At 35.9% G+C, this 26,350-nt stretch overlaps 1 protein-coding gene across 17 annotated transcripts; it reads left to right on the forward strand.

Annotated features, from left to right (window-relative positions):
* Positions 1 to 683: 683 nt before the first annotated feature.
* Positions 684 to 21,366, forward strand: LOC122279339. 17 transcript variants are annotated; one of them, XR_006229575.1, is made up of 8 exons: positions 684 to 862; positions 14,253 to 14,424; positions 14,615 to 14,772; positions 14,951 to 16,389; positions 18,169 to 18,329; positions 18,692 to 18,779; positions 19,675 to 19,741; positions 19,835 to 20,196. XR_006229575.1 is itself a non-coding variant. In XM_043089930.1 (6 exons), the coding sequence occupies exons 3-6, from the start codon at positions 18,221 to 18,223 to the stop codon at positions 19,886 to 19,888; spliced, it is 318 nt and encodes a 105-aa protein (XP_042945864.1). In that variant the 5' UTR covers positions 684 to 862; positions 14,615 to 14,772; positions 18,169 to 18,220; the 3' UTR covers positions 19,889 to 20,196. The 17 variants fall into 17 exon arrangements, 7 of the variants coding, with proteins under 7 accessions (XP_042945864.1, XP_042945866.1, XP_042945863.1 ...); XR_006229572.1 differs by lacking the exon at positions 14,253 to 14,424; XR_006229573.1 differs by lacking the exon at positions 14,253 to 14,424 and having other exon boundaries at positions 14,951 to 15,928.
* Positions 21,367 to 26,350: the final 4,984 nt, after the last annotated feature.

A 26,350-nucleotide genomic window follows, 5' to 3' on the forward strand; every position in this document is an offset into this window, starting at 1 on the left:
AATGGTCTACATTGGAAGATGTAAAAGATAAATATTTTGCTTATTAGCTACAATAACTCTCTATATTTGTATAGTTACTATTCACCCTCCTTTATAATTTATATTAATTTCATTTTCTTATTTTATTGTTACATAATAGTTGCACACAAATTATTATATATATATATATATATAGGTGGTTGGATAACTTGGATTCATACAATTCACAATGGATTTAAATAGTAAAATATGAAAAAAAATAAATTAGATAAAAGAAACTATAAAAATACTAAATTAATAATATTTTATTTTTATTATAATTAATAAATGAATTCAATACAAGTAATGCTATTCATTATTTTATTATTATTTTATTATGTAACATTAAATTATTAAATATTATTTATTATATTTTATTTATAAATTTATAATTTAATATAACATTATAAGATGATGAAATAATGATAAATATATTTTTTTAAACAAAATAAAGGAAAGTCTAATATATTTGGCCATTCCAAAATTTTAATCTCGGTTACGCAAATGAAATGAGATAAAATGGAATATAAAAATTAAATAAAATCTTGTTAAAATCTTATTTTTTAATAATATTTTTATTTTAAAATTTGAAAATATTAAATTAATTATTAAATTTTGTATAAGAATTTAAAAAAATTATAATATTTATATGATATGAAATAAGATTGTTTGGACGGAAAGAAAGCAAATTCTCGGTTTCCCAGTAGAAAACAGAATATAAAGTACCTCTTCCCATTTGCAAAATTCTCGAATCTTCGAAAGGATCTGTTTTTCATCTTCTCTTCAAGTTCCACCCTAAACAGTTTATTCAGAGTCACCGCATTTTAGACTTGAGCACAGAAAGGTATGCCCTCCTTCCCATGCTTCTCTTTCGCGGCCCTTGAGACTCTTACACTTCTGATTTTATTTCCTGGGTTTTTAAGTTTCTTTAGATTATGTTTTGGATAATTTGACGCGGGTTTATATCATCAATGGAGATTTCAATTTTTTTTATTATTTAATTTTCAATTGCATTGGTAAGTTGTTGATGCTGCGAAGGTTAGTGGATTTCTTTCGTTTTTGCTTGTACTAATTTCCTTATAACTTGTAAGTTTGCTTATCGAAGCTATACTTGTTGCTACCTTCGTTTAATAGTGATAGTAAGGCACGTATATCTTTGCAGTAGCAGTCTAATGGTTGAATAATCTAATAATCGGCAGGAAGAATGCTATGATAAAATTGTTGAGCCTTTTTTCTCTTTTGAAGTTTGAGTGGGTTGCTGGAAGAATAGAAGTTATGGCTTTCCACTTTGTATACGGGTCTTGTAATTAGTGTTAGTGGTGGTGAAGTTTGTCTCCTTAATTTTCTAGTGACTGGAGAACGAGATGTATGGATAAAGAAAAAGTAGGTCAGCCAGGATTATTTTAAAGATCCAACCATTAATCCAAAAGCTTTAGGACTGTTGGATGGTAATTTGGTTAAACCTTTAACCTTCAAGATTATAACATTCCACCATGCTTCCGAATCTGTCGTCCACAGCAGTCCACTCTATCGAAACTGACTTGGTAGTAGCCATTTCCCTTTTCGCAGCTGCACTCATCTATCAGTATTCAATGACTTAACACTATGTCCATACAAAGTACCAAGACATTTTAATCTAGCATATAGGTCGCCCCCTCCGTGACTTGAACCCGTGATGTGGTCTATGCTCTAATACCAATTGTTAAAGATCCAACCATTGATCCAAAAGCCCTATGACTATTGAATATTAATTCGGTTAAACCTTTAACCTTCAGGATCATAACAGATCAACATGTATTTTCTACTTGGTGATAACTTGTAAGCAACCCTTCCGGTGATAATGAGAAATACAGTTCAAAAAAATATTTAGAGTAAACAAAAGAAGGAAATGGAAAATGTAAGGTCATAAGCTTGGGATTGATTCGAGGCAATACAACCTCTAGAGATTCAAAGTTCTACAAGATAATTTTTCCTGATCTGTTTTTCCCCGTTTCCAGTTCTTATACTTGGAACAAAACAATTCCCTCCAAGATAATAACAGATATGGTGTACTTGGAACAAGAGGAATGTTTGTTGGAAGATGGTGCCTCTATGTTTAATGTGATGTACTTGGACCAAGAGGAATGGTTGCTCATTGGGAGGGTTTAGGGACTTTTTCTTTCATACATTGTTGCTTTGGACTTCAGCTATTGTATTGAATGGGACGATTTTTAATGACTTTCATGCTGTTTTTCACAGTGCTTAGCTTGTAATTAGGTTCATCTCCTATTTACTTCCTGTGTACTTGGGCCTTGTCTAATTACGTGGTTTAATAAATTCTTTTTACTTATCCAAAAAAGAAAATAACAGATGGAACTAACAGGAATCATAATAACCAAAAGGAGAAATAATTGGAAATCATGTCAGGCGACTGCCCAATACTTTTGGAGTCTGGCGTAACAAACTGCTACTTCTAGAATTCACTTCAAAACAGCCGTGTCTCGAGCCACCCATAAGCGCCGTTTATTCCTTCTATCGTGCTTCTGAAATGCTGCGTTGCGTACTAAGAATTATAATGCCCTGCACCAAACGACACCGTCTTGCACCAAGTTCATAATAATCAACTTCCCTTAAACAACCTTGCCCACAAGGTGTGGGTAAAGTTCTCTCATCTTCCAGAGAGTTTCCCAAGTGTTGATGTCCGAGGATGTCCCTGCCCATTTGATCAAATCTTCTGTTACCGGTCGATTCCCATGGCACATGAGACGTCTGTCAACAATGAGTTCTGGTTCAGGCTGTATTTTCCCATTTTTGTCCACTGGTGGCAGCGTAGGGATTGGCTGGATTTGGCTTCCAAGTTTTTTCTTGAGATTAGACATGGAACACTGGATGAATCCTGGCTGTGGAGGGTAAATCAAGGGGTTGGGCAACAAATCTGAGCTTCTAAAGGACCTGGCTGTGAAAGGTCCATAAAAGTGCGGGGAGAGTTTCAGTTGCAGCAGAGGGGCCATTGAGTTCTTCCTATAAGGTTGCAATCGTAAGTACACCTAGTTCCCCATGGTAAAGTGGCGCTCAAGTCTCCTCTTATTAGTGTAAGTCTTCATCCTCTCCTGAGCTACTTGAAAATTCTCTTTCAGTATTCCTTTGATCTGTTCCCTGGTCCTTAGGAATTGGTCTATGGCTTCATTAGGAGAGGTGGCCGATACATAACTTAGTAACTTTGGGGACGGATATCCATATAAGGCCTCAAAAGGTGAGATTTTGGTTGCTGTATGGAAGGAGCTATTATATGACCATTCTGCCATTATGAGCCACTGACTCCATTCTTTTTGTTTTCTTTCAGTATAGCAATGCAAATACCCCTCTAAGCACCTATCTAGAGCTTCGGTTTGACCATCTGACTGTGGGTGGTAAGCCAAGCTGAAGTTCAAGCTGGATCCTTGCGGAGAATAGGGACTGCCAGAAAGTTAGGGGTGTAACCGGTCCGGTTTGGTCCGGTTTTGGACAAAATCTAGGACCGAACCGGTAGGTACCGGTTTTGTATTTTTCAAAACCGATTACGCACCTATTTTTCTTATAAACCGGTATTCCGGTTTTTACCGGTTTTCGGTCCGGTTTGGTCCGGTTTTAATAAAATATAAATTTGTAAAATAATAGACCAAGCAATCACACATTTTATAAAATAATAGACCAAGCAATTTATAATATGCACACTTTATAAAAAATGATCAAAACCATTTTATACAAACACAATCAAGCGGCCAGTTAAGAGGAAGAAGAAGCATCAGTTAAGTTTCTGATATAAATCCATTTTTCATAAATAAGTATGCTCCAGAAGTTACAAACTAACAAAAATTGCTGCAGAATCACGGGAAAGAAAACCTACTTCATGGGCGTCTCTAGTTATAGAATTTCAATAAGAGGATTATAGAACGCCCAAAGATTGCAATTTATCCCAGGAAATTCATAATAACCAAATGAAGCACCAAATTGCATAGAACAAAATTTGCAAAAGCACGCTTCGGAAAGGTGCAGGATGGGGCAAAGACCAAAGAGGGATGGGATGAAAGAGAAACATCCTAAAAATTACCATGGGTCCGTGAGAGGGGCTGCGTGAGGGGAGGTTCACGGCGTCGACGAGGGCTGTGCATGGAAGACCCACCGAGATGCACCAGGGCAGTGAGGCACGACAGTGACTGTGAGGAAGAAACCGAAGTCTGAAGAGTGAAGATTCAAGAAGAAGAATGGAAGAAGAAGAATGATGGGAACCAAGACAGGCCTACTCTTAAAGATCCTTTGCAAGTTCCAGATGGGCCAATTACAAGATCGAGAGCCAAGAAGATCAAGGAAGCAATGCAAGGATTAGTACAAACCACTTGGGAAGAAGCTAGCAAGAGCCCAACACTCAAGATGGGCTTGAAAGAAGAAAAACCAGTTTTGATCCACTTGATCCAAGCTGTGGAAGACTTGACTTAGAAATATGGCCTTTAGATATTAAGGCTTTCAATTTGTTTAAAGGATTTTTATTATTAGTTTTGAATAAGTGAGCTTGAGGATGCTTAACCCACATATGTCTTACTTATTTGAACTAGGGTTTAGAAGTACTGTAGCATGACACTGTTCACGCTACAGTACACGCGGCTACTGTTCACAAAGGGCATTTTTGAGAGAAAGGGTCTCAAATTTTAGTCTAGGGTTTTATCATGTTTTGGGGAGGGTATTTAAAGGATGTAATCAGCCATTTCAAGGCAGACATTATTTTATTTCGAATTTTAATTGTGAGTTTTCTCCTCTTGTTCTTAATTGAACTGTTGAACTTATCAAAGGTAAATCACAACCTTTGTGGCGTTCCTCCTCGTAATTTGGGTTCTTGAGACGGGATTTCAACGGGTCTAGATTTTGATATAATCTAGGTTCTTGAAACGAGTTCTCAACGGGTCTAAATTCTCCATCCATAGACTTGAGTTTGGCGTTCTTGGGTTTGTTTTTCCAATATTGTTGTTGGGTCTCAAAGCGAGTCGATTGGGGTTCACATCATTTGGTATTCAGAGCCAGGTTTCCAATCAGGTATGATTCTATCTTTTATTTATTGCATCGTAAATTCTAGGGCTTTAATGTTCTAAGGTTCCCAAAAAAAAAAAAAAAGGTGCAGAAATTCGTTTTTCCTTAGGCTGCCAAAATTTCCACCATCTAGGGTTTGAAATTTGTAGGGTTTCATTGATTCCTTTCTATTTCCTTATCAATTTTTATATGTTTGAATTCAATTGTTTGATTATCCCAATTGAATATTTCTGTTTGTGGATGAATTGTTGAGAAAAGAAAAGAAAAGAAAAAAAAGGAAAAGAAAAAAAAAATTCGTCCAAAAAAAAAAAAAAAAGAGGTGTAGAAAAATCTCCAAAATTTTTTTTCTTGAGCCTTTCATCATAGGGGTTGTGCATCCTTCATTATAGTTGGTATCTTGTGTTACAGTCACTCTTCCATTCGTATAATTTCTGTGATTCTCGTGTCGTTTCTTTCCTTCCGTGTTTCTCTTGTTCTTGTTTCTTGGATCTAATTGCTAGTTGGGATCAAACAAGGTTGCTTTGTCTTGATTGAGTTCAATTAGTTCTGAAAGAACTTGAGTGGGAAAACTCGAGGTAAAAGGCAAGAGAGTGTGAGATTATTATCGAAAAAAAAAAGCCAATTCAGAGTGAAACACGAGTGGAGTGCCATCATTTGAGTGTAAACACGTAAGGGAGCGTGTGAGGTCCTTTTCTTCTGCTAACATTTTCTTTTTGCTGCACATTACAATGTCTCACCGCAGTGGCTCATCACCCAAGGGGATAGCAGATAACTCATTTGTGTTGCAAGCCATGCAACAACAGTTTGAGCGGATGAACATGCTATTGGGACAAATGGAGGATATGATGAATCAACAACAAGCAGAGATTAGAAATTTGCAAGGTGGGAGAAATCGGAGGCGACGTGAGCCTAGGGTTGAAAATGCATATGAAAATGAAGGAGATGATGAGGATGAGGAAGACCTAACATCTGAAATTGGGTTGGGTAGACATAGAGGAGTTAGGCGTGAAAGAGGATTTGAGGGGAACCTAGGGGGTCGAGATGGTGTCGATAGAGACTTGGGGAGCATCAAAATGACAATACCATCTTTCCAAGGTAGAACTGACCCAGAGGTTTATCTAGAGTGGGAGAAAAAAATAGATTTGGTATTTGATTGTCATAATTACTCTGAGGAGAAGAAAGTAAAGTTGGCAGTAATTGAATTCACTGATTATGCTATTATTTGGTGGGATGAATTAGTGACCACTAGGAGGAGGAATCATGAGAGGCCTATAGAGACATGGGGAGAGTTGAAAGCTCTCATGAGGCGGAGATTTGTACCTAGTCACTACTATAGGGACCTTTATCAAAAGCTCCAAAATCTTACACAGGGGTCTAGGAGTGTGGAGGATTACCATAAGGAGATGGAGGTGGCTATGATTCGGGCAAATGTAGAGGAGGACCGGGAGGCCACCATGGCTAGATTTTTGAGTGGTTTGAATAGAGATATAGCCAATGTGGTTGAATTGCAACATTATGTGGAGATAGAGGACATGGTGCACATGGCTATGAAGGTGGAGAGGCAATTAAAGAGAAAAGGGACAGCAAGGTACACTTCGGTTCCTAACACTACTTGGAAAACAAAGTGGGATAGGAATGATCCTACTGAAGCAAAGAGAAAGATCGAACCACCTAAGGGCAAAGATGAGGGACCTAGCAGCAAAGCCAAGGTAGAATCTCAACCTTCAAGGAATAGAGATATTAAATGTTTTAAGTGTTTGGATTCAGGACACATTGCTTCTCAATGTCCAAATAGGCGAGTGATGATTATGCGTGACAATGGGGAGGTGATGACTGAGAGTGAGGATGATCGTGATGGAGTGCCCGAGTTGGTTGATGCTAGTGATGACGAAGGAGTGATATATGCTGTGAGTGAGTCTCTTGTTGCTAGGCGTGCTCTCAACACACACATTAAGGTGGATGATGCCGAGCAACAGAGAGAGAACATTTTCCATACTAGATGTCATGTCAACAGCAAAGTATGTAGTATGATTATTGATGGAGGGAGTTGTACTAATGTGGCTAGCACTACTTTGGTTGAGAAATTGAATTTACCAACCTTAAAACACTCTAGACCATACAAATTGCAGTGGTTGAATGATTGTGGGGAAGTTAGGGTGGATAGACAAGTGTTAGTTCCTTTTTCAATTGGAAGGTATCAGGATGAGGTGCTTTGTGATGTTGTGCCTATGCATGCTGGCCATATTTTGTTGGGGAGGCTGTGGCAATATGATAGGAGGGTGACACATGATGGGTTCAAAAACATGTACAGCTTTGTAAAGGAAGGCAAAACAATCAAGCTTGCTCCTTTAATTCCAAGCTAGGTCTATGAAGACCAATTGAAACTGAAAAGTGAGGTTGCTCAGAAAAGAAAGAGTGAAAATGAGAGTGATAAAAAAAGAAAGAGTGAAAATGAGAGTGATCAAAAAAGAATAAGTGAAAAAGAGATTAAGCAGAAAAGAAAGAGTGATAGTGAAAATGAGCACAACAAAAAGAGTGAAAAAGAAAGTAGAGATGTGGCTGAGAGTAGAGAAAAAAGAGTAGAGCCACGAGAGAAAAAAGAAAGAAAGTCTGCAGAGAGAAAAGGAAAGACAAAAGTGAGTTTCTATGCCAGAGAGAGTGAGGTTAAGAGGGCTTTCTTCGCAGATAGCCCTATGATTTTTCTTGTCTATAAAGAGTCTTATCTTACTCTTGATGACACTCACCAGTCTCTTCCTAGTTTGGCTATTTCCTTGTTGCAAGAGTTTGATGATGTATTCCCAGAGGAGATGCCTAATGAGTTGCCACCCATTAGAGGCATTGAGCATCAGATTGATTTTGTACCTGGAGCTGCTATTCCAAACCGACCAGCCTATAGGAGTAATCCAGAGGAGACAAAGGAGCTTCAGAGGCAAGTTGAGGACTTGATGAGCAAGGGCTACGTGAGGGAGAGCATGAGCCCATGTGCAGTACCAGTGCTATTAGTGCCAAAGAAGGATGGGACGTGGAGAATGTGTGTTGATTGCAGGGCGGTCAACAATATTACGGTAAAGTATCGGTATCCCATTCCTAGATTAGATGATATGCTTGATGAATTGCATGGCTCTTGTATTTTTAGTAAAATTGATCTTAAAAGAGGGTACCATCAAATTAGAATGAAAGAGGGTGATGAATGGAAAACTGCTTTTAAGACTAAGTATGGCCTTTATGAATGGTTGGTTATGCCATTTGGACTTACAAATGCGCCCAGTACTTTCATGAGATTGATGAACCATGTCCTACGTGCATTCATTGGCAAGTTTGTGGTTGTGTATTTTGATGATATCCTAGTGTACAGCAAGGACTTAAATGAGCATATTGAGCATTTGAGATATGTGTTTGATGTGTTGAGATATAAAAAGTTGTATGCTAATTTCAAGAAATGTACCTTTTGCATGGAAAGAGTTGTTTTTCTTGGATATGTTGTTAGTACAAAGGGTATTAAAGTGGATGAAGAGAAAGTCAAGGCCATCAAGGAGTGACCAACGCCAAAGAGTATCACTGAGGTAAGAAGCTTTCATGGTTTAGCTAGCTTTTATCGGCGTTTTGTTAAAGATTTTAGCACCATTGCTGCATCACTCACTGAAGTCATTAAAAAGAATGTTGGGTTTCATTGGGGTGCTACTCAAGAGAATACTTTTGCCACCATTAAAGAAAGGTTGTGCTCTGCACCTGTGCTAGCATTACCTGATTTTAACAAAGCTTTTGAGATTGAATGTGATGCCTCAGGTATAGGGATTGGAGCTGTTTTGATGCAGGATAGGCGGCCCATAGCTTTCTTCAGTGAAAAGTTAAGTGGGGCCTCACTCAAGTACCCTACTTATGACAAAGAGCTTTATGCTCTTATTCGTGCATTGGAGACTTGGCAACACTACCTATGGCCTAGGGAATTTGTGATCCACACCGATCATGAATCATTAAAGCATCTCAAGGGTCAAGGTAAGTTGAATAAAAGACATGCTCGTTGGATGGAATACATTGAGATATTTCCATATGTCATCTGTTACAAGCAAGGTAAGGAGAACATTGTTACTGATGCTTTATCTCGAAGGAGTAGCTTGGATGGACAAAAGAAGGCGGAGTTGGTGAAGTCACTCCATGAGAGGGTACGGCTTCAAATTGCGCAAAAGAATGAAAGAGTTGCTTCCCAAGCCAATAAAGGGCGAAGGCGTGTCATCTTTGAACCTGGAGATTGGGTTTGGGTTCACATGTGCAAAGAAAGATTCCCAGCTCATCAGAGGACTAAGTTGCATCCTCGAGGAGATGGACTTTTCCAAATCCTTGAGAAAATTAATGACAATGCCTATAAAGTGGATCTCCCAGGTGAGTATAATGTGTCTGCTACCTTCAATGTTTCTGATCTTTCTCCTTTTGACGTAGGTGAAGATTCGAGGTCGAATCCTTTTGAGGAGAGGGGGAATGATGGGAACCAAGGCAGGCCTACTCTTAAAGATCCTTTGCAAGTTCCAGATGGGCCAATTACAAGATCGAGAGCCAAGAAGATCAAGGAAGCAATGCAAGGATTAGTACAAACCACTTGGGAAGAAGCTAGCAAGAGCCCAACACTCAAGATGGGCTTGAAAGAAGAAAAACCAGCTTTGATCCACTTGATCCAAGCTGTGGAAGACTTGACTTAGAAATATGGCCTTTAGATATTAAGGCTTTCAATTTGTTTAAAGGATTTTTATTATTAGTTTTGAATAAGTGGGCTTGAGGATGCTTAACCCACATATGTCTTACTTATTTGAACTAGGGTTTAGAAGTACTGTAGCATGACACTGTTCACGCTACAGTACACGCGGCTACTGTTCACAAAGGGCATTTTTGAGAGAAAGGGTCTCAAATTTTAGTCTAGGGTTTTATCATGTTTTGGGGAGGGTATTTAAAGGATGTAATCAGCCATTTCAAGGCAGACATTATTTTATTTCGAATTTTAATTGTGAGTGAGTTTTCTCCTCTTGTTTTTAATTGAACTCTTGAACTTATCAAAGGTAAATCACAACCTTTGTGGCGTTCCTCCTCGTAATTTGGGTTCTTGAGACGGGATTTCAACGGGTCTAGATTTTGATATAATCTAGGTTCTTGAAACGAGTTCTCAACAGGTCTAAATTCTCCATCCATAGACTTGAGTTTGGCGTTCTTGGGTTTGTTTTTCCAATATTGTTGTTGGGTCTCAAAGCGAGTCGATTGGGGTTCACATCAAAAAAGAAGAGACTAGAGAGAGGAGATTGGGAGTCGGCGCAGGGCAGCAGGTATGAGGAGAGAAGGAAAAAAAAAATGTTCTGTAAACCTAATTTTCACAAAACGCACCGTATAGTTAATATCTCTTCTCGGGCTGGGCTGTAGTGGCAGTGAATGGGCTAGGCCCAAAACAGAGAAAAAACACACTTAAATGGCCAAAATAAGCCCAGTAAAAAAATAGAGGGTCCAATAAAATAAAAATGGTACAATAAAATAAATACAAAACAATTAAAAACATTATAACAATTATATTATTAAATATAAAACAATAACTAAGACTATTATAGTATTAGTGTTACTACTACATATAAGTCTATATATAGACTATATAGTTATACATTAAAGAATATAATTATTAATGACTATTAGTATTAGTATATATATAGGTATAATAAACTATTAGTATTAATATTTAATACTATAAGTCTATATTAGACTATTAGTATTAGTATATATATTACTATATTAGTATTAGTTATAGTTATATAATATATTAGACAATATAATAGTATTAATGGTAAACTATTAGTATAGCTATATATTAGTATTAGTTATGGACCTTATGGTGAATTGGTGATTTAGTATAACTATATCAGTATGAGTATAACTTAGTCTATATTAGACTATTAGTATCATTATAAATATTAGTATTCATTATAGTGATTATAACTACCATATAATGATATTAATATTTGTTAATTGTTATAGTGAGTTTGTTTTATTATAACTATATTTTTTTTTTTATAGGTAAAAGAAGTTTTATTGATCCACGTAAATAGGCAAAACCCGAGTACATAAGAGATATACGAAGAAGAGCCTAATTACTAAACTACGTGCTATTGATTGTAGCATACAAATCGTTTAGGCTCGTTCCATTCCATATTATAGAAGAGGCCCACAACAACAAAGTGTGAAAGAAAAAGTCTCTAAAACTTTCTGGGGAGCGTTCCTTATCCTCAACTATATTACTGATAGACTATATTGATAGTATTAGTATATTAATTTAGTATTAGTGTTATTATATCATTATTTTATATATGATTATAAAATTATACATAGACTTAAAGTATAATACTAATAGTAATATAGTTTTAGATTATTAGTATTTAGTATTAGGTCATACAATTTAAATTGTGTTAATATAATAGACTATATATATAATAGACTACATGGTTATACATAATAAATTAAAGAATATAACAATGCAATATAGTATTAATACTATAAGTCTATAAGTCCATATTAAACTATTAGTATGATTATAAATATTAGTGATTATTATAACTATATTATTAATAGACTATAGTGATTATTTTATATGTGATTATTTAGTGTAGTGATTTAGTTACTAAAATTAGTATAGTAGTTTAAACTTTAGTATTAGTTTATTATAGTTTATACATAGACTGAAAGTCTGAAAGTATAATATTAATAGTAAATTAGTAATATAATATTAGACTATTAGTATTTAGTATTAAGTCATAATATTTGACTATTTATTATTAGTGATTATTTCAAAATTTAGTAATAATATTTGACTATTTGAGTAATTTTTTTTTCTTAGTTCTTACTAGTTACTTCTTATAATAAAATGTTATTAATAATATATATTTATAATATTATATATTAAAAGCATATGATGAATTAAATTTTTATGTTCAAGATTAAACATTTATTTTATAAATTATAAGTCCATTATCTTATATATAATTATAATTTATATTATTTTATATAAAAAGTCTATATAATATAAAACATATTATATATAATATTAATATATATATATATAAACAGTACCGGGCCGGTCCACCATTAAGTGAAACCGGAACCGGCCGGTTTCCTAGTTATAAAAACCGGTTCCGGACCGGACCGGTCCAAAACCGGCACAACCGGTCCGGTCCGGTTTGGTCCGGTCCGGTTTTCCGGTTTTCCGGTTTTTTTTTACACCCCTACAGAAAGTATTGAGGAAGGTTGGATCCCTGTCCGAAACAATAGTTTTAGGTAGACCTTGGAGTTCAAAAACTCCATCTGTGAAAATTTGAGCAACCTTCTGTCCTGTGTAGGGGTGTGAGAGGGAAACAAAAAAACCATAGTTAGTATAATGGTCCACAACCACCAGAATCACTATTAGCCCATGAGAAGGGGGAAGTCCTACAAAGTCTAGGGATATATCCATCCAGGCTTGGGAAGGAACAGGCAAGGGTTGCAATAAACCTGCGGGTGGTAGAGTTTCAGTTTTATTCACTTGGCACTGATCGCACTCTTTGACTAATTTTTATATCCCTTTCCATGCCCATCTAGAAGAAATCTTTTTTAGCTCTCTGTTACGTTTTTAAATACCTTGCATGTAGCTTGAGGGGCTCCATGGATATACTGCAATAATTGTTCCTTAAAAGAGGAATCTGTCACTATCAAAAGTTTGCCCTTTTTTAGGACAAGGTTGTTGAATAGGGAGTACCCTTTTGGCACTTCTAAGAATTCTGGAGTTTGGACAGTAGCTGCTGGGTCTCACTAGAAGTAGTTTAGTCATGTTTTAATTCTTCAATCCATTCAGGAGTAGGGAAGGTAATCATAGAAAGAGTCCCTGCATTCACTTCTTCCCTCCTAGACAAGGCATCGGCCACCTTGTTTTCCTTGCCTTTCTTATAGGCTGTAGTAAAATTGTATCCCATTAGTTTAGTTGTCCAAATCTGTTGAGATACTGTACCTATCATTTTCTCTAGTAAAAACTTTAGTGCCTACTTATCAGTCTTCAAAATAAAAGTTTGCCCTAACAAATAGGGATTCCATCTCTGAACAGCTGTCACCAGAGCCAAGAGCTCTTTTTCACAAGTAGAAAGTAGGAGTTCCTTCCCTTTTAGAGCCTTACTGAGATAAGCTATGGGTTGACCATTCTGCATTAGGACTGCTCCCACACCTGTCCCACTTGCATCGCACTCTATGGTGAATGGTAGAGAGAAGTCAGGTAGCTTAAGAACTGGAGGATTGCTGACTGCCCTCTTAAGAGCTTGAAAAGCTTTTGTTGCTGTCTCATTCCACTGGAAAGAGTTTTTTATTTTTTTTTAAAAAAAATAAAGCAGTGAAGGGAGGTGCTATCAACCCATAGTTGCGTAAGAATTTCCTGTAGTAACCCATAAGGCCTAGGAAACCCCTCAAAGCCTTGATGTTAGAAGGAACTAGCCATTATAGCATGGACCTGTTTTTGTTCTGTCGACTTTGCCCCCTTCAGCCGATATCACATGGCCCAAATAGTCTCTCTCCCTTAGTCCAAACCTGCACTTGGTCATTTTAGCATAGAAGCTATTGTTCTGTAACACTTGTAATACCTGCTGGAGATGAGATAAATGTTCTTCCCACCCGCGGCTGTACACAAGTATTTCATAAATAAATAAAAAACAAGGACAAATTTTCTTAGGAATTGCCTAAACATGTCATTCATTAGTCCTTAAAAGGAGGAAGAGGCATTCGTTAGGCCAAAGGGCATTACTAGGAACTCATAATGCCTCTCATGGGTGTAGAAAGCTGTTTTGGCTATATCTTCAGGCACAATCCGAATCTGATGGTACTCGGACCTTAGGTCCAACTTAGAAAGCACCTCAGCCCCCTGAAACTCATCAAGAAGCTCATCAATCAGGGGAATGAGGAATTTGTCCTTAATTGTTTCTTTGTTAAGGGCCTTGTAGTCAACACAAAGGCGTCAACTCCCATATGCCTTTCTAACTAACAACGCTGGGGCTGAAAAGGGGGCTAGAGCTGGGTCTAATAACCCCAGAATTTAATAACTCGTTCACTGTTTTTTCAATCTCGGTTTTATGGTAGCAGGGATACCTGTATGGTCTTGTGGAAATAGGAGAAGTTCTTTCTTCTAACACAATTTTGTGGTCCTGAGCTCTTAGGGGTGGCAAATCCGTAGGTTCTTCAAAGACCCCTTGAAATCTACTCAACAAGAGCTGAAGGTCTTTCTGAGGTATCTCTATAAAATCCTCCTTCTGGACCACCTCCACTTGGAGGAATATACCCCTTCCCTTGCCTACTGATGTCATCATAAACTTATCAGCCCCTTCTAAGGTCAGTTCCTTGTAACTCAAGCCATTCAACCCAACTTGCTTACCCCATGCATAAACTTTATAAGCAGTTTATTGAAGTCCCAAACTATGGGGCCCAAGGTTTTAAGCCACTATACTCCTAACACTATATTACACCCACCAAGTGATAGGATAAAAAATGAAGTAGTGAATTGGTTACCTTGGATGTGCAGAGTGACTTCCTTACAACAGCCCCCACTTATGATGATCTGTCCATTGGCTATCTTGACATTCAGCTTGCTGGAGGGATTCACTAGAAGCCGATATTTATACACTATGGAAGGGTCCAAAAAATTGTGGATGTTGCTGGAGTCCACCAGAATCACCACAGGTTCGCCCCTTATCTGCCCTATCAATCTCATGGTATTTGGTTTAGGAGTGCCCAGCATTGCATGAATTGAAATTTTGGGACCTTCATGATCCTGGGTGATGTGAGTGTCTTCAGGTTCAGTAGACGCATAATAGATTTCTTCGCCTTTTTCTTCTAACTTCTCCTCCAATCCTTGCAGCAAGAAGACCTTCAGATATTTACAGACATGGACAGGTTTCCACTTCCCATCACAGTGGTAACACAGCCCTTTTTATCCCTTTTTTCATCATTTGTGGGGATGTGACCTTCCTCGGTGGCACAAATGTTTTCTGTCCTCTGGTAGAACCTTCCCCCTGGTTCACAAGAGAGGGCTGCTGCCTACTCACCGTTGACATTCCTCTATCCTTCGTCAGCTTGAAAGTCCTTCTGGTGTTCAACAAATACTCTTCCTGGATCTTAGCAAGACTGAAAGCCTCATTTAGACTGACGGGGTTGAGCATGTGAATTGCAAGGTGGATTTCATCCTTCAATCTGCTGAGAAAACAGCTCAACTTGTGATGCTCAGAAAGACCCCGCAATCTGTTAAGAGATTTGAAGTGAGCCTTATAAATCACCAATGTGGATGTCGATTTCAGACGCGTGAGTGCCTCCATGGGGTCTTTGTATGCTGTTGGGCCAAAGCGAACTTGGAGGGCTCTGATGAAAGCATCCCAGTTGTTGAACAACCGACTCTCCACTGCATCTTGATACCACACAAGGGCCTCGCCATCCATGTGGTATGAAACCATGAATAGACACCGTGGAGAAGTTTGGTGGTACTCAAAGTACTGGTTTACCTTGAAGATCCATCCCATGGTGTTCTCACCATCAAAATGAGGAAAATCCAGGCAGACTCCTCTGGTGGCTATTCTCCTGGGGTCATGAATCTCCCACTCCTGATCTCTATTTGCAATCTGCGTTTGATTCCCCACCAGCATACACATCATACAAGCAAGCTGGTTCAATCTCTCCCCGATTTATTGTATGTTTTCCTCATGAGAATCCACTTGCCTTTGCAAGTTCTCCTGCTGTTGTTTGGATCGAGTAGCCTCTGCCTTTGGGACTGATTGGCTCTAGATACCAATTGTCAGCAACCCTTCCGGTGATAATGAGAAAGACAGTTCAAAAATGTTTCAGAGTAAGCAAAAGAAGGAAATGGAAAATCTACTGTCATAAGCTTGGGATTGATTCGAGGCAATCCAACCTTCAAAGATTCGAAGTTCTACAAGATAATTTTTTCAGATCTGTTTTATCCCATTTCCAGTACTTATACTCAGGAACAAGACAATTCCTTCCAAGAAAATACCAGATAGAACTAACAGGAAGCATGATAACCAAAAGGCAAAATAATGGGAAATCATGTCAGGTGTCTGCCCAATACTTTTGGAGTCTGGCGTAACAAACTGCTGCTTCTAGAATTCACTTCAAAACGACCGTGTCTCGAGCCACCCATATGCCCCGTTTATTCTTTCTGTCTTGCTTCCAAAACGTAGCATTGCATACTAAGAATTATAACACCCTGCACCAAATGACACCGTCTTGCAGCAGGTTCATAACATAACTTGTTGCCTTGACCAGGAAAGAGCCAAACTTTCAAAGGTTAGAAGTGTATATAAAAGGCATAATTTGGATAATCGGCTACTAGCTGAGTGTTCAAGAGGTTATCATTGAATCTGAGTCTTTACTGGCCGTTAATTGGCTCGACAACAAATGCTTGCCCCCTCGGAAATATCTTGACCTTTGGGAGACATCCTTCAGCTCAAAGATTCTTTCTGTTTCACACTGTTCATGTCTATAGAGAGGGCAATGCTTTTGCTGATAGCTTAGCATCTTATGGTGCTTTGGGTGATACTGAATGTTTTTCTACCGTCTAGCAACTCCCCAAACACATTACAGGCATATACATTTTGGACAAAACAGGCATCCCATGTTTTCGAAGTTAGTCTTCTGCCTTCATCTTAATTGATAAAAAAAACACAGATTTTTATAGGCTTGGTTTTGTTTATAATTAGTAGAGTTCTCTTCCTTATTTTTATAGGTTTTCAAGCTTGGCCCTTACTTGTAAACGGCATTCCTCCGCCATAAGTGAGGGTTGATCAATAAGATTGGGCTTCTGTTCTCTTATGTAAAAGGCACTTTTGTGTTATACTTATGTCTTTCAAAACATACTTTGCAGGACACTTTTGTGACCAAAGCTGATATACTAGGCTAATCATCAAAAATTAAGGATCAACATTTTTTGTGGATGTGTTTCCTTTAAGAAAGTTTATGCAACTTTCTCTTTTGGATAAGGGAGTTGGGTGTGACAGAATCATGGTTCAGAGTAACATTAGTGGTCACAACAGTTTTCCGAACTGATAGTTAGGGACTGGTGAGTACCCTGACAAGGAGTGCTAATGCAGTAGTTGAGTAAAGGCCCAAGAGGATGAATGGACTGGTGCTGAGACAGACATTTTTTCTTTCTTTCTTTGTTTTTTTTTTTTTTTTTTTTTTGGGTTTTTTTTTTTGTTTTTTTTTTCGGGGGGGGGGGGGGGGGGGTGGCGTTGTAATGAAACCTAAGCAATTTAATAACGCTCTGATTTTGTGAAGAAAATTTTCTAGGTTTCTAATATCCATCATGTTGCATTAAAAAGCAACTCAAGTTTTGAAACTTATGGGTTTTTATCTTGACACGATTAAAATTTTCACATGAAAGCTCTCTCCACAAGAATGGTACTAATGTAGGATGACCGGGGCGGTCATCAAACCCCTGTTTAGGTTTGCCTACAATAAGTATGGGTGAGCTTAAGATTCAAGAAAATTTGCTGCCATTAGGGTTTAAAGGATGATTGAAAGCTTATTGATTGAATGATTACAAGCATTTTAATATTGATGGCTTGATAGAAACAAGAATTAGAACCGCAGAATTTCTGGGAAGTGCTTGCAGCAAATCTGGGCAGCAGCTATTGGAGGGGCGTTTTTGTTGTTAGGGTCACGCTTCAATCTTGGGAAGGTTTTATGATCTCTACTAGGGTAACAAAAAAGTAGGGTTTGGGTTTTTCGTAAAGTAGAAGAGATGAGTTTTTAAGGCTGTTTGGGGTGTTGTGAATTGTACCGCAAGAGGCACCATCTTAACATCTATGATATTTGTTTTCTTGATTGTGACATCTAGAAGCTGCAAATTAGTTGATAAGCTATTGCTAGTTACAAGAATGAGCAAGCATGAATCAGTTTTATATATCATCATTTGGATTTATTCTGTTTTGTGATTATTAAATTTCTCACTTCACCACATGAGATGCTTCTTTTCCTGCCTTGTCAATGTCCGATACAATTGATTTCTTTCCTTTAAGCTGATGAATTGTTTTTCACAAGGACATTCCCTCTCCATCTTTACAGTGAGCAGTGGTTTTGGAGAAAACTTTTTCTTAAAGAATTGAGTCAGGAGACCATGGAAGGCCATGGTAACAATTTGAGTCCCAATGGAATTCAACCTTCGGGAGGATCAAATAATTTTAGTGCAGAGAAACCTGGTGAGAAAGAGGGTTTTGTTAACCACGGTACGTCTATTCCATGGATTCTTGTCTTTTTTATAAATGCAATATAACATGCTTTCAATGACAGCATTCTAGGATTTGGTTTGTCTTTACTGAGTATGAACTTTGTAAAATGGCTTTATCAGCACTTTTGTTTGAGGTGAGAATAGAAGTGGGTGGTACATTATGGTAAACGGGGTGTAATATGAGATGAAGGTGCTTGCTAGATGAGAATTTTCCCCAGCATTTTTTAGAAGCATTTAATCTTGATGACTTATAGAACTTACTGTTTCCACGAAGTTTTCTGATGCCTAAACGTTCTTCCTCTTGTTATGAAGTTTTGAATTAAATGCCTTTTCCTTTGAGGAGATGACCTTACTGTGCAGCCAAGACAGCATGGCATGAGAGAAGAAGAGAATGGGTTGGTGACCACTCAAAAAAATCACAAAGGGCACCTAGAAAACCAACTATGGGGTAGATGCTTCTTTCAAATTTATTTCAAAATTTCACTAGATTTTGATGGTTAAAAGTTAAAACACTTAATGGTGACCCATTCTGCAGTTCAATGTCGATATATTTTTGCTCATTGTCTTGGAGATTTATGTAAATCAGTTTTTTCTGTCTTTAAGGATATGCAGATCAGGAAATGTGGAGCATGCCTATACATTTGCTCATGTATACTTGAATTAAGCCATAATCTAACCCTGAATTATCATTTTTTTTTTTTCTTTCCATGGTGGAGGGTTGGACATTCATTATACTCTCAAGCTGTGGCAGGAACTTACTAGTTCCATCAATCTTGACCAGAACTTATGAGTTTTGACTGCAACTTTGAGAGGAAGATGGAGTCATATAGAACATTCAAAAGCTTGGAAGAAAGATTTTTATTTTCTTTTAAAAAGGAAATTGTTTTATTACTTTTTAACTATTATAGCATTCATAAATACCTTTCAAATTAATTATACGTTGTTGACTAAGCCACCTGGTGTTTATGGAAAAAGAAAAAAGGGTTGCCACAAAAATACTTGATCCATATAACATGAGGAAATTTTTAGTAAACAAAATTAGAGAGGATAAACTAAGAAAACAATGCTAATGAGATCTTAGTACTATTAAAAATCAAATGGGAAGAAAGAGGGAAATAGGAGAGAGAGATTTCGGTGAAACATATTAAGTTTGTTAATATCGTAAGTACAGTTAAAAGCATTTTTTTCTTAATTGCCTGAAGTGGAGATTTGCTTCTTCCTTTTATTAAGGGGGGGATATAGAAGAAACAACAGCATAATATCCTGTGTGGTGGTGGTGTATTTAGATACTTTTTGGGAGGTTTTAGTTCGATAACTAGATATTGGGTACTAATGTTTTGCAGCTTGGTCACTGCTGACATGGATAGGCTTTTATCGTCTCAACCTTATCAGCAGCTGATGCCCTTACCTGTAAGTTTCGTGAATGCTGTCTTAATTCTTCCTTGCCTTTTTCACTTTTGGGACAATGGCGACATGAACATTATTATTTGATGGATTCTTCAGGTGCTGGTAGCCCTTTTAGTTGAAATATGGATTGAAGAAGGCCTGTATGACTAGCTAAATGGAATTGTCTAGCGATGGGAAGAATTTGAGGTTGCTGTTTTTGTACGGATTGATGACGAAGCAACCCCATAGGTTATACAAATTTTTACTTCTGACATTGATTTACTGATGCTATACTTGGTTGTCTTGCTCTAGGTTACCTGAGTGAAAGTCATTGCCCAGAAATTTTGGGATTAAGAGTTTAGGAACATGTAGACAATTGCTAATCTGGGGGTGGTTCTTGTGGATTATCCACAGATAAACATTTGTGTATTTTACCTATAATAAATTTTATGGCAGGGTTGCTTCTGATTTTTGTTAAATTTGAAATTCTCTCCATGTGCTGCTGTAATTGTTTCATTCTCGCAAGGATACGTTTAGTACGATGAAAGGAAAATAGTAAAGCAATATAGAGTATGCATTACCAGTAATCAACGTTATTGTAAAAGTGGAAGTATCTAATACACTAGGGTCCCACTAGTTTTATAAAACATTATAAAAGCTATTTTAAAGTTTCAGAAACTATCAAGAAAACACCTCCCCAGTATCTTCGATAACTGATGCATGAATACTGATCTAGATATCGTCCAAAGGAAGAATCAGCATTGAAAATTCTAAGACGGTAAGTAATTGTCCTTTCGATAAATAATAATATAAAATGAAATTGTTTTATAATTCATATCCTTGTGATTCTTTAATGTGCGTTTTCTACAAGCTGTTATTTTTATTGACATTTATAGGTTGCATTCGATCAAATTGCATCATGGTCAATATCCTTGTGATTCTTTAATTTCTTTGATGTTCATTTTTGATGCAGGGGGATCCGAGACAGATCATGCTGAGCTATCAAATTGTACCTTGATGGCGCTAAGATACCATGAGTTGGCAAATCAGCACAAAGGCGGGAACTGATTGTGATATGTTCCTCATTGGGGCCGTTTTGAGTGAATTTCAGTCTTTTGGCCATAACTATGGCTATGGGTGTCGGAATTGCACATAAGATCCCAATTCGGAAAGCTCTTTTCGGCGCGCACGCTGCCCACATTGAGCATGGCTCCATGTGCCTTTTTTTCGACCTCAAATTCTGTTGTTTTTCCCTCCGAATCACTAGTTTTAGTTATTTTTTACTATTTATAGTAATATTTCACTTGTCAGTTAGGAAGGTATTTTAAATTTGATTTGGGCCGGATTTTTTGCAGATTGCTTATTTTATTTCGAATTTCAATTTAGAGTGATTTTCGAGATTTTGCTATTTTTGGCAAAATTCGGATAAACATGATATTTGGCTATAACAGTCCGGCTTATGGACTGATTTTGGAGGATTGCTTGATTTTATAATATTCCATTAAACCCTAGAAACTTTTCTTTCTAGTTTTGGGCCATTTTTCTCTTGTGAATCATCTGTTGGAACTAGCCTGTAGGATAATCGCTATTCTGTCTGGCTTTAATTTTCTACTAGCTATTATTTTTATTGACATTTATAGGTTGCATTTGATCAAGGTATGACTGCTCTTAATGTAGTCTTGCCTCTCAAAGGATGCAGGATGGCAAAGTGAAACAAACTCCCACCTCTTGTGATACCTTCATATGATGTGTAAAGGTAGGTAGTGTATGAGATTTTACGTTGTTTAGAAAAGAGAAGTTCTTGCTCTTTATAATATTCGAATGGAGCTCCAATTGAGTCATTGATTAGTTATTTTAGAGTATAGGTCATGTGGTTTAGACCTTCCATTAGAGCGTTATAAAATATTTCAGAGTCTATTCCAACCAGAAATGTGGAACTTAAAACGTACTACCTAGGAAGATGGTCCGACAAAAATGCCGAGAATTTAAGTCGGAGATTGTAATACGGGGTATGATGTATAAGGGTAGGTGGTGTATAAGATTTTAAATTGCTATCGAAAGAGAAGTTCTTGCTCTTTATAATGTTCTAATGGGACTATAACTGTATCATTGACTAATCCTTTTAGAGATTATGTCATTGTGGTTTAAGTCTTCCATTGGTGTATTACACTCCTCCCCCACACCAACACAAAAACTCCACCTTTTGAATATTGAGTATGAGATTGTAATATTTTTGCATCTTTATTTCAAATTAGGCAATCCATAGATAAGGTTTAAGCTCTTTTTGGATGCAAAGAGTATTTCAGAATATTTGAGAAAATCTATTAATAGTTGTGACTTAAGATGTTTGAATGAATTTTGTGTAATGTTTGGGTTTGGGTCCCATTGAGGTGTTTGGATGTATAAAGTTAAGATACGTTTAATTTTTTATGAGAAGTTGAAAATAAGTGGGTCCTATTAATGATTGGTTTGTTATTGTAGTTATGGAATAATTATTTTATTTATAATTTGTACTAATAAAACACAAAATATTGTGAGGAAATTCCCCCAATGCATTAAAAAATAAATTTTCCAAGTTTTTTGTCCCTAAATTTATTTAATTCTGGTTTTCCAAAAATATTAAATATTATCAATTATGAAGATTCTCATTTTCATATCAATTCTTATTCTTGTTATCAGTCTTGTCCCAATGAGACTCTCTGCCATGCCCTAGTGATTAGTCGTCCTTGAACAGTGATGAAACAAAGATGAAATCACCAAGATTAGTTGAGATGAAATAAGTTGTGTTTGGGATGTGGGTATTCTCAACCATACAAAAATATCTGAGATGATCTCAAATATTTTATACATTCAAACACAATCTTATTGTCAAAAGTAGGGGTGTAACTGGTCTAGTTTGGTATGATTTTGAACAAAATTTAGAATTGAATTAGTATGCACCGGTTTTGTATTTTTCAAAACTAATTACATACCGGTTACCCTCCTAAACCGATATTCCGATTTTACCGGTTTCTAATCCGGTTTGGTCCGATTTTTCAGTTTTAATATACTATATTATATATATATATATTATATAATATAATATATATTATAATTTTATTATAGACTATAGTGATATATTATAATATATAATATAGTAATATACTAAAATATATAGTGATATGGTATTAGTATAACTATTAATATAATAAATTATAGTGATATAAGATTTTAGAATTTAATATTATATTAATTAGTAATTTATCATATAATATAAAACTATTTTATATATAATTATGTATTATATATAAAAATTATATACAATATAAAAAATTAAAAAATATATATAAACCGGTCTGGTTCGGTGCAGTTCAGTTTTAAAAAAAGAAAAACTGGAACCGAATCAATTTTGACTAGTTTTAAGAAAAATAAAACTGGTACCGGACTGAACCAAATTTGGACTGGACCGAACCGTTGGTCCGGTCAGGTCTAGTTTACCTGTTCACTTATTTTTTTTTTATACCCCTAGTCAAAAGATACAAAATTTGTTAGACTTACTTTTTCTATTCATGCAAAGTGCCTTCCTTACCTAAAACTAGTTCTCATGGCTCATACAAATTTTACTAGTAGAAGTGGGATGGTAAGAGATATCTTTCTTAGAAGATAAGAGAGCAGTCAGAAATTTGTATGAAATAAAGAAACTTGCATAATTATTTCTCTAAAAATACTCACTTTTCGGTATTTATGTTCAAACTTGGGATTTAGTTATTTTGTTCTTTGATCCTCCGAATGTTCATGCATTGTCTAAATACAAGTCTTTTCAATGGATTTAGGTCTTCTACCATTGTTAGAAAGACTTAACCAGATGGTGTGTATCTCATATCTTTCTCTCTCCTTATTGTCAAATACATTATCCCATTTAGTGGTAATATACTTAAAAGAAAAATTTTGATTCACAAAGAGATTTAATAAAAGTAAGTTCACAAGCTAAAATCCCTTGTTATTGTATGTCAAATTATAAAACTCTTTAAATTGTAAAATAGAATTATATTAATTTTTGAATTTTACTTTTGTTAGATCTCTTTGTAAACCTAGCGCTTCTCTTTCTCATATTTCAGATGGCTTTCATTTTCTTTGTGTTATCTATGTATGTGAAAAGGTAGAAGTTCTCCATAACCAGATTCAATGAAAGAAACGGACAGCTCATGAAAAAATAGTTGAAAGTAGTTTATTCATAAAAATTGAAAACAAAGAGTTAGTCGTTTTTATCATCTCACCATATTATTATACATTCATCAAAGATTTTGTTTAAATCATTTGAGAAAATTTAGGGTTAGCGAGTACGTTTTCGTCAGAAATAGTCATTTTAGTCGCAAAAATTCATTGAACTTGTAGTGTCATCCTAATTTATGATCAAATTATTTATCTCGTTGTGCTACTTCCTAAATCTACTTTGTTACATATATGAAGTACTAAATGTTACTAACATTTTTAGAAAAAATTATGGTAATATTCTACTTAATTAATATATAATAGTGGATAATAATTTAATAAATATTTTGTTTCATACAAAAATCATGAATACTAATCTCATATAATTAATTAAATGCTAATAACATATTTTCACTTTCAATTTATAATTTAGTAAAGTATTTAAACTTTATACAAATGTGTTAAAATAAGTTGTGAAATCTCAATTCGTAAAATAGGTTTAATTTTCTTATAATTAACATAATTATTCAATTTTTTTAAAAGAAATCTAATAAATACTAATATCATTGAAATATTCTTATCATTATATATATATATATATATATATTATTTTCTAATTATAACTATAATAGAATAATTTTTTCAAAATGTCTCAAATTAAACAAGAAAATTTTCGTTTCAATAATTAAACTTGATTATACTTAAAATTTAATATTTGGCAATATAAAGTAAACCCTTAAATATTTTTGTAAAAATAAAGTTTCTGAGCTAACATGTATTGAAAGTTGGGCTTGAGCCCAACTAAAAATATTATTATAATTTTGTGAAAGATATAAAACCAATCCTGATATAAAACTTAAGCCACACATAAGATTTTGTCTAAATTCACATCCATTGAACATAAACTCAACTCTAATCATGAGTCCAACAAAAATCAAGCCCAGCCCTAACAATAAAATCACCCCTCAATTCACTTACTGCCATGATTTAAATAATAGGGGTAGTGATGTAATTATACTTAAAACAATTCTCCGAGATGCTTCACCACAACAACATGGCAAAAATTAAATGGCATGTTTGTAATACTAATAAGTCTGTAGGTAGAGAAACAAAGACTAAGGAAGGAATTCTATTTATGAAAAACAAACCCAAATGGATGGTGTATTCAATGGTCCTCTTTTAATTGATTTTTAAGGCTTAGATTCCAATTGAGACTAAGATAAAAATACACATTTGCTTCCTAAGGTAAATATGTATATATATATAATAACTTTTAGAGAAAAATTACAGATAGAATAAAAGGTTTTTTTGGATTTACTCTAGGAAGAAATTAGTTATTTTACTTAGGAAAATGTTTAGTATTTAAGAGATATCATAGTGAGATTTCAAGTGTGTACACACAACCTCACTTCTAACCTCTACTTTTACATTCATAATTGTAACGAGTTCATCTCTGGCCAACTAGTTTGCAAATTTTCAAAAAAATTTTTTAATGAAAAGTTCTACCTTTCACCAATAGAAACAAATATTTCTATTGGTCCCAATTCATCTCTCCCCTCCAAAAGGTTAGGAGAACATATTTAAGGCAAGGAAATTATGGGGACAATCCCCTTTAGCCTCCTTTATACCAACAAAAACATTTACAGGGACAGTCTCATTTATACCTAAAAGGCAATAAAGTTTCCACAAACAACATTGTCAAGATATACTAGGCAATGAGTTTTGACAATAACTCTTGTTGATGCAAGTCCGGAGAATTTCTTACTTGTCATTTGCATGTTGGTAGAGGCAAGGTCGTCAGACTCATTCCAAAAGCTGCTGCTGTTTACTGCATGCAATTAGCCAATACTGCTTTGCCCAAATAATTCCTTGAAATCAAAGCATGAGATAATAAGGTGCTATACGTGATGAAGATTAGTAAGGAAGAAACAAAAGTGCACATATTTACTATGAAAGATGTAGGTTTGATTTATGGATATGGCCAAACAGGGCAGAGAAAAGCCTCCTGAGAGTGACTTACATGAAGTCGATTGGCGATGTTCGAAGCTCCAGCAGAGTCTTCTAGAGTTGAATGTTCGAAGCTCGTGGTTGCCAAGTCTTTGCTCTCTGCGAAATTATCACCAACAAGCCCTAATTTCGTCATTGATTAGGGGGTTGATTTGTGGGAAATGGGAGAAATTAACAGAGGACAAGGAGAAATGTAGGAGATTTGGTCTGAGAAGAGCATCAATTGTACTGCGAAAATTGTAGGAACTAACATGTATTTCCTTGCGCACATTGGAAGGGAGGGTCATGCCTTCTAGGAAATTGAAAGGGCAGACGATGGCCATGGGAGATGCCAAACTCATGGACGCCGACTCTCTGGTCGATGCAAAATTACTTCCTTGATCAAAGCCCCTAATTTGCACAAACCCACTGGTTTAACTTTTGGCCATGTAGTAG

This window comes from Carya illinoinensis, chromosome 10 (assembly GCF_018687715.1).
Source record: "Carya illinoinensis cultivar Pawnee chromosome 10, C.illinoinensisPawnee_v1, whole genome shotgun sequence".
Lineage (NCBI taxonomy): Eukaryota > Viridiplantae > Streptophyta > Magnoliopsida > Fagales > Juglandaceae > Carya > Carya illinoinensis.

What these genes read in the sequence shown, in the direction of transcription:
- LOC122279339 (XM_043089930.1), top strand. Translation starts at nt 18,221, where the DNA reads ATGGAAGGCCATGGTAACAATTTGAGTCCCAATGGAATTCAACCTTCG. An exon ending in AGAGGGTTTTGTTAACCACG is followed by an intron (nt 18,330 to 18,691) that starts GTACGTCTATTC and finishes CTTACTGTGCAG; the next exon opens with CCAAGACAGCATGGCATGAG. An exon ending in CCTAGAAAACCAACTATGGG is followed by an intron (nt 18,780 to 19,674) that starts GTAGATGCTTCT and finishes AATGTTTTGCAG; the next exon opens with CTTGGTCACTGCTGACATGG.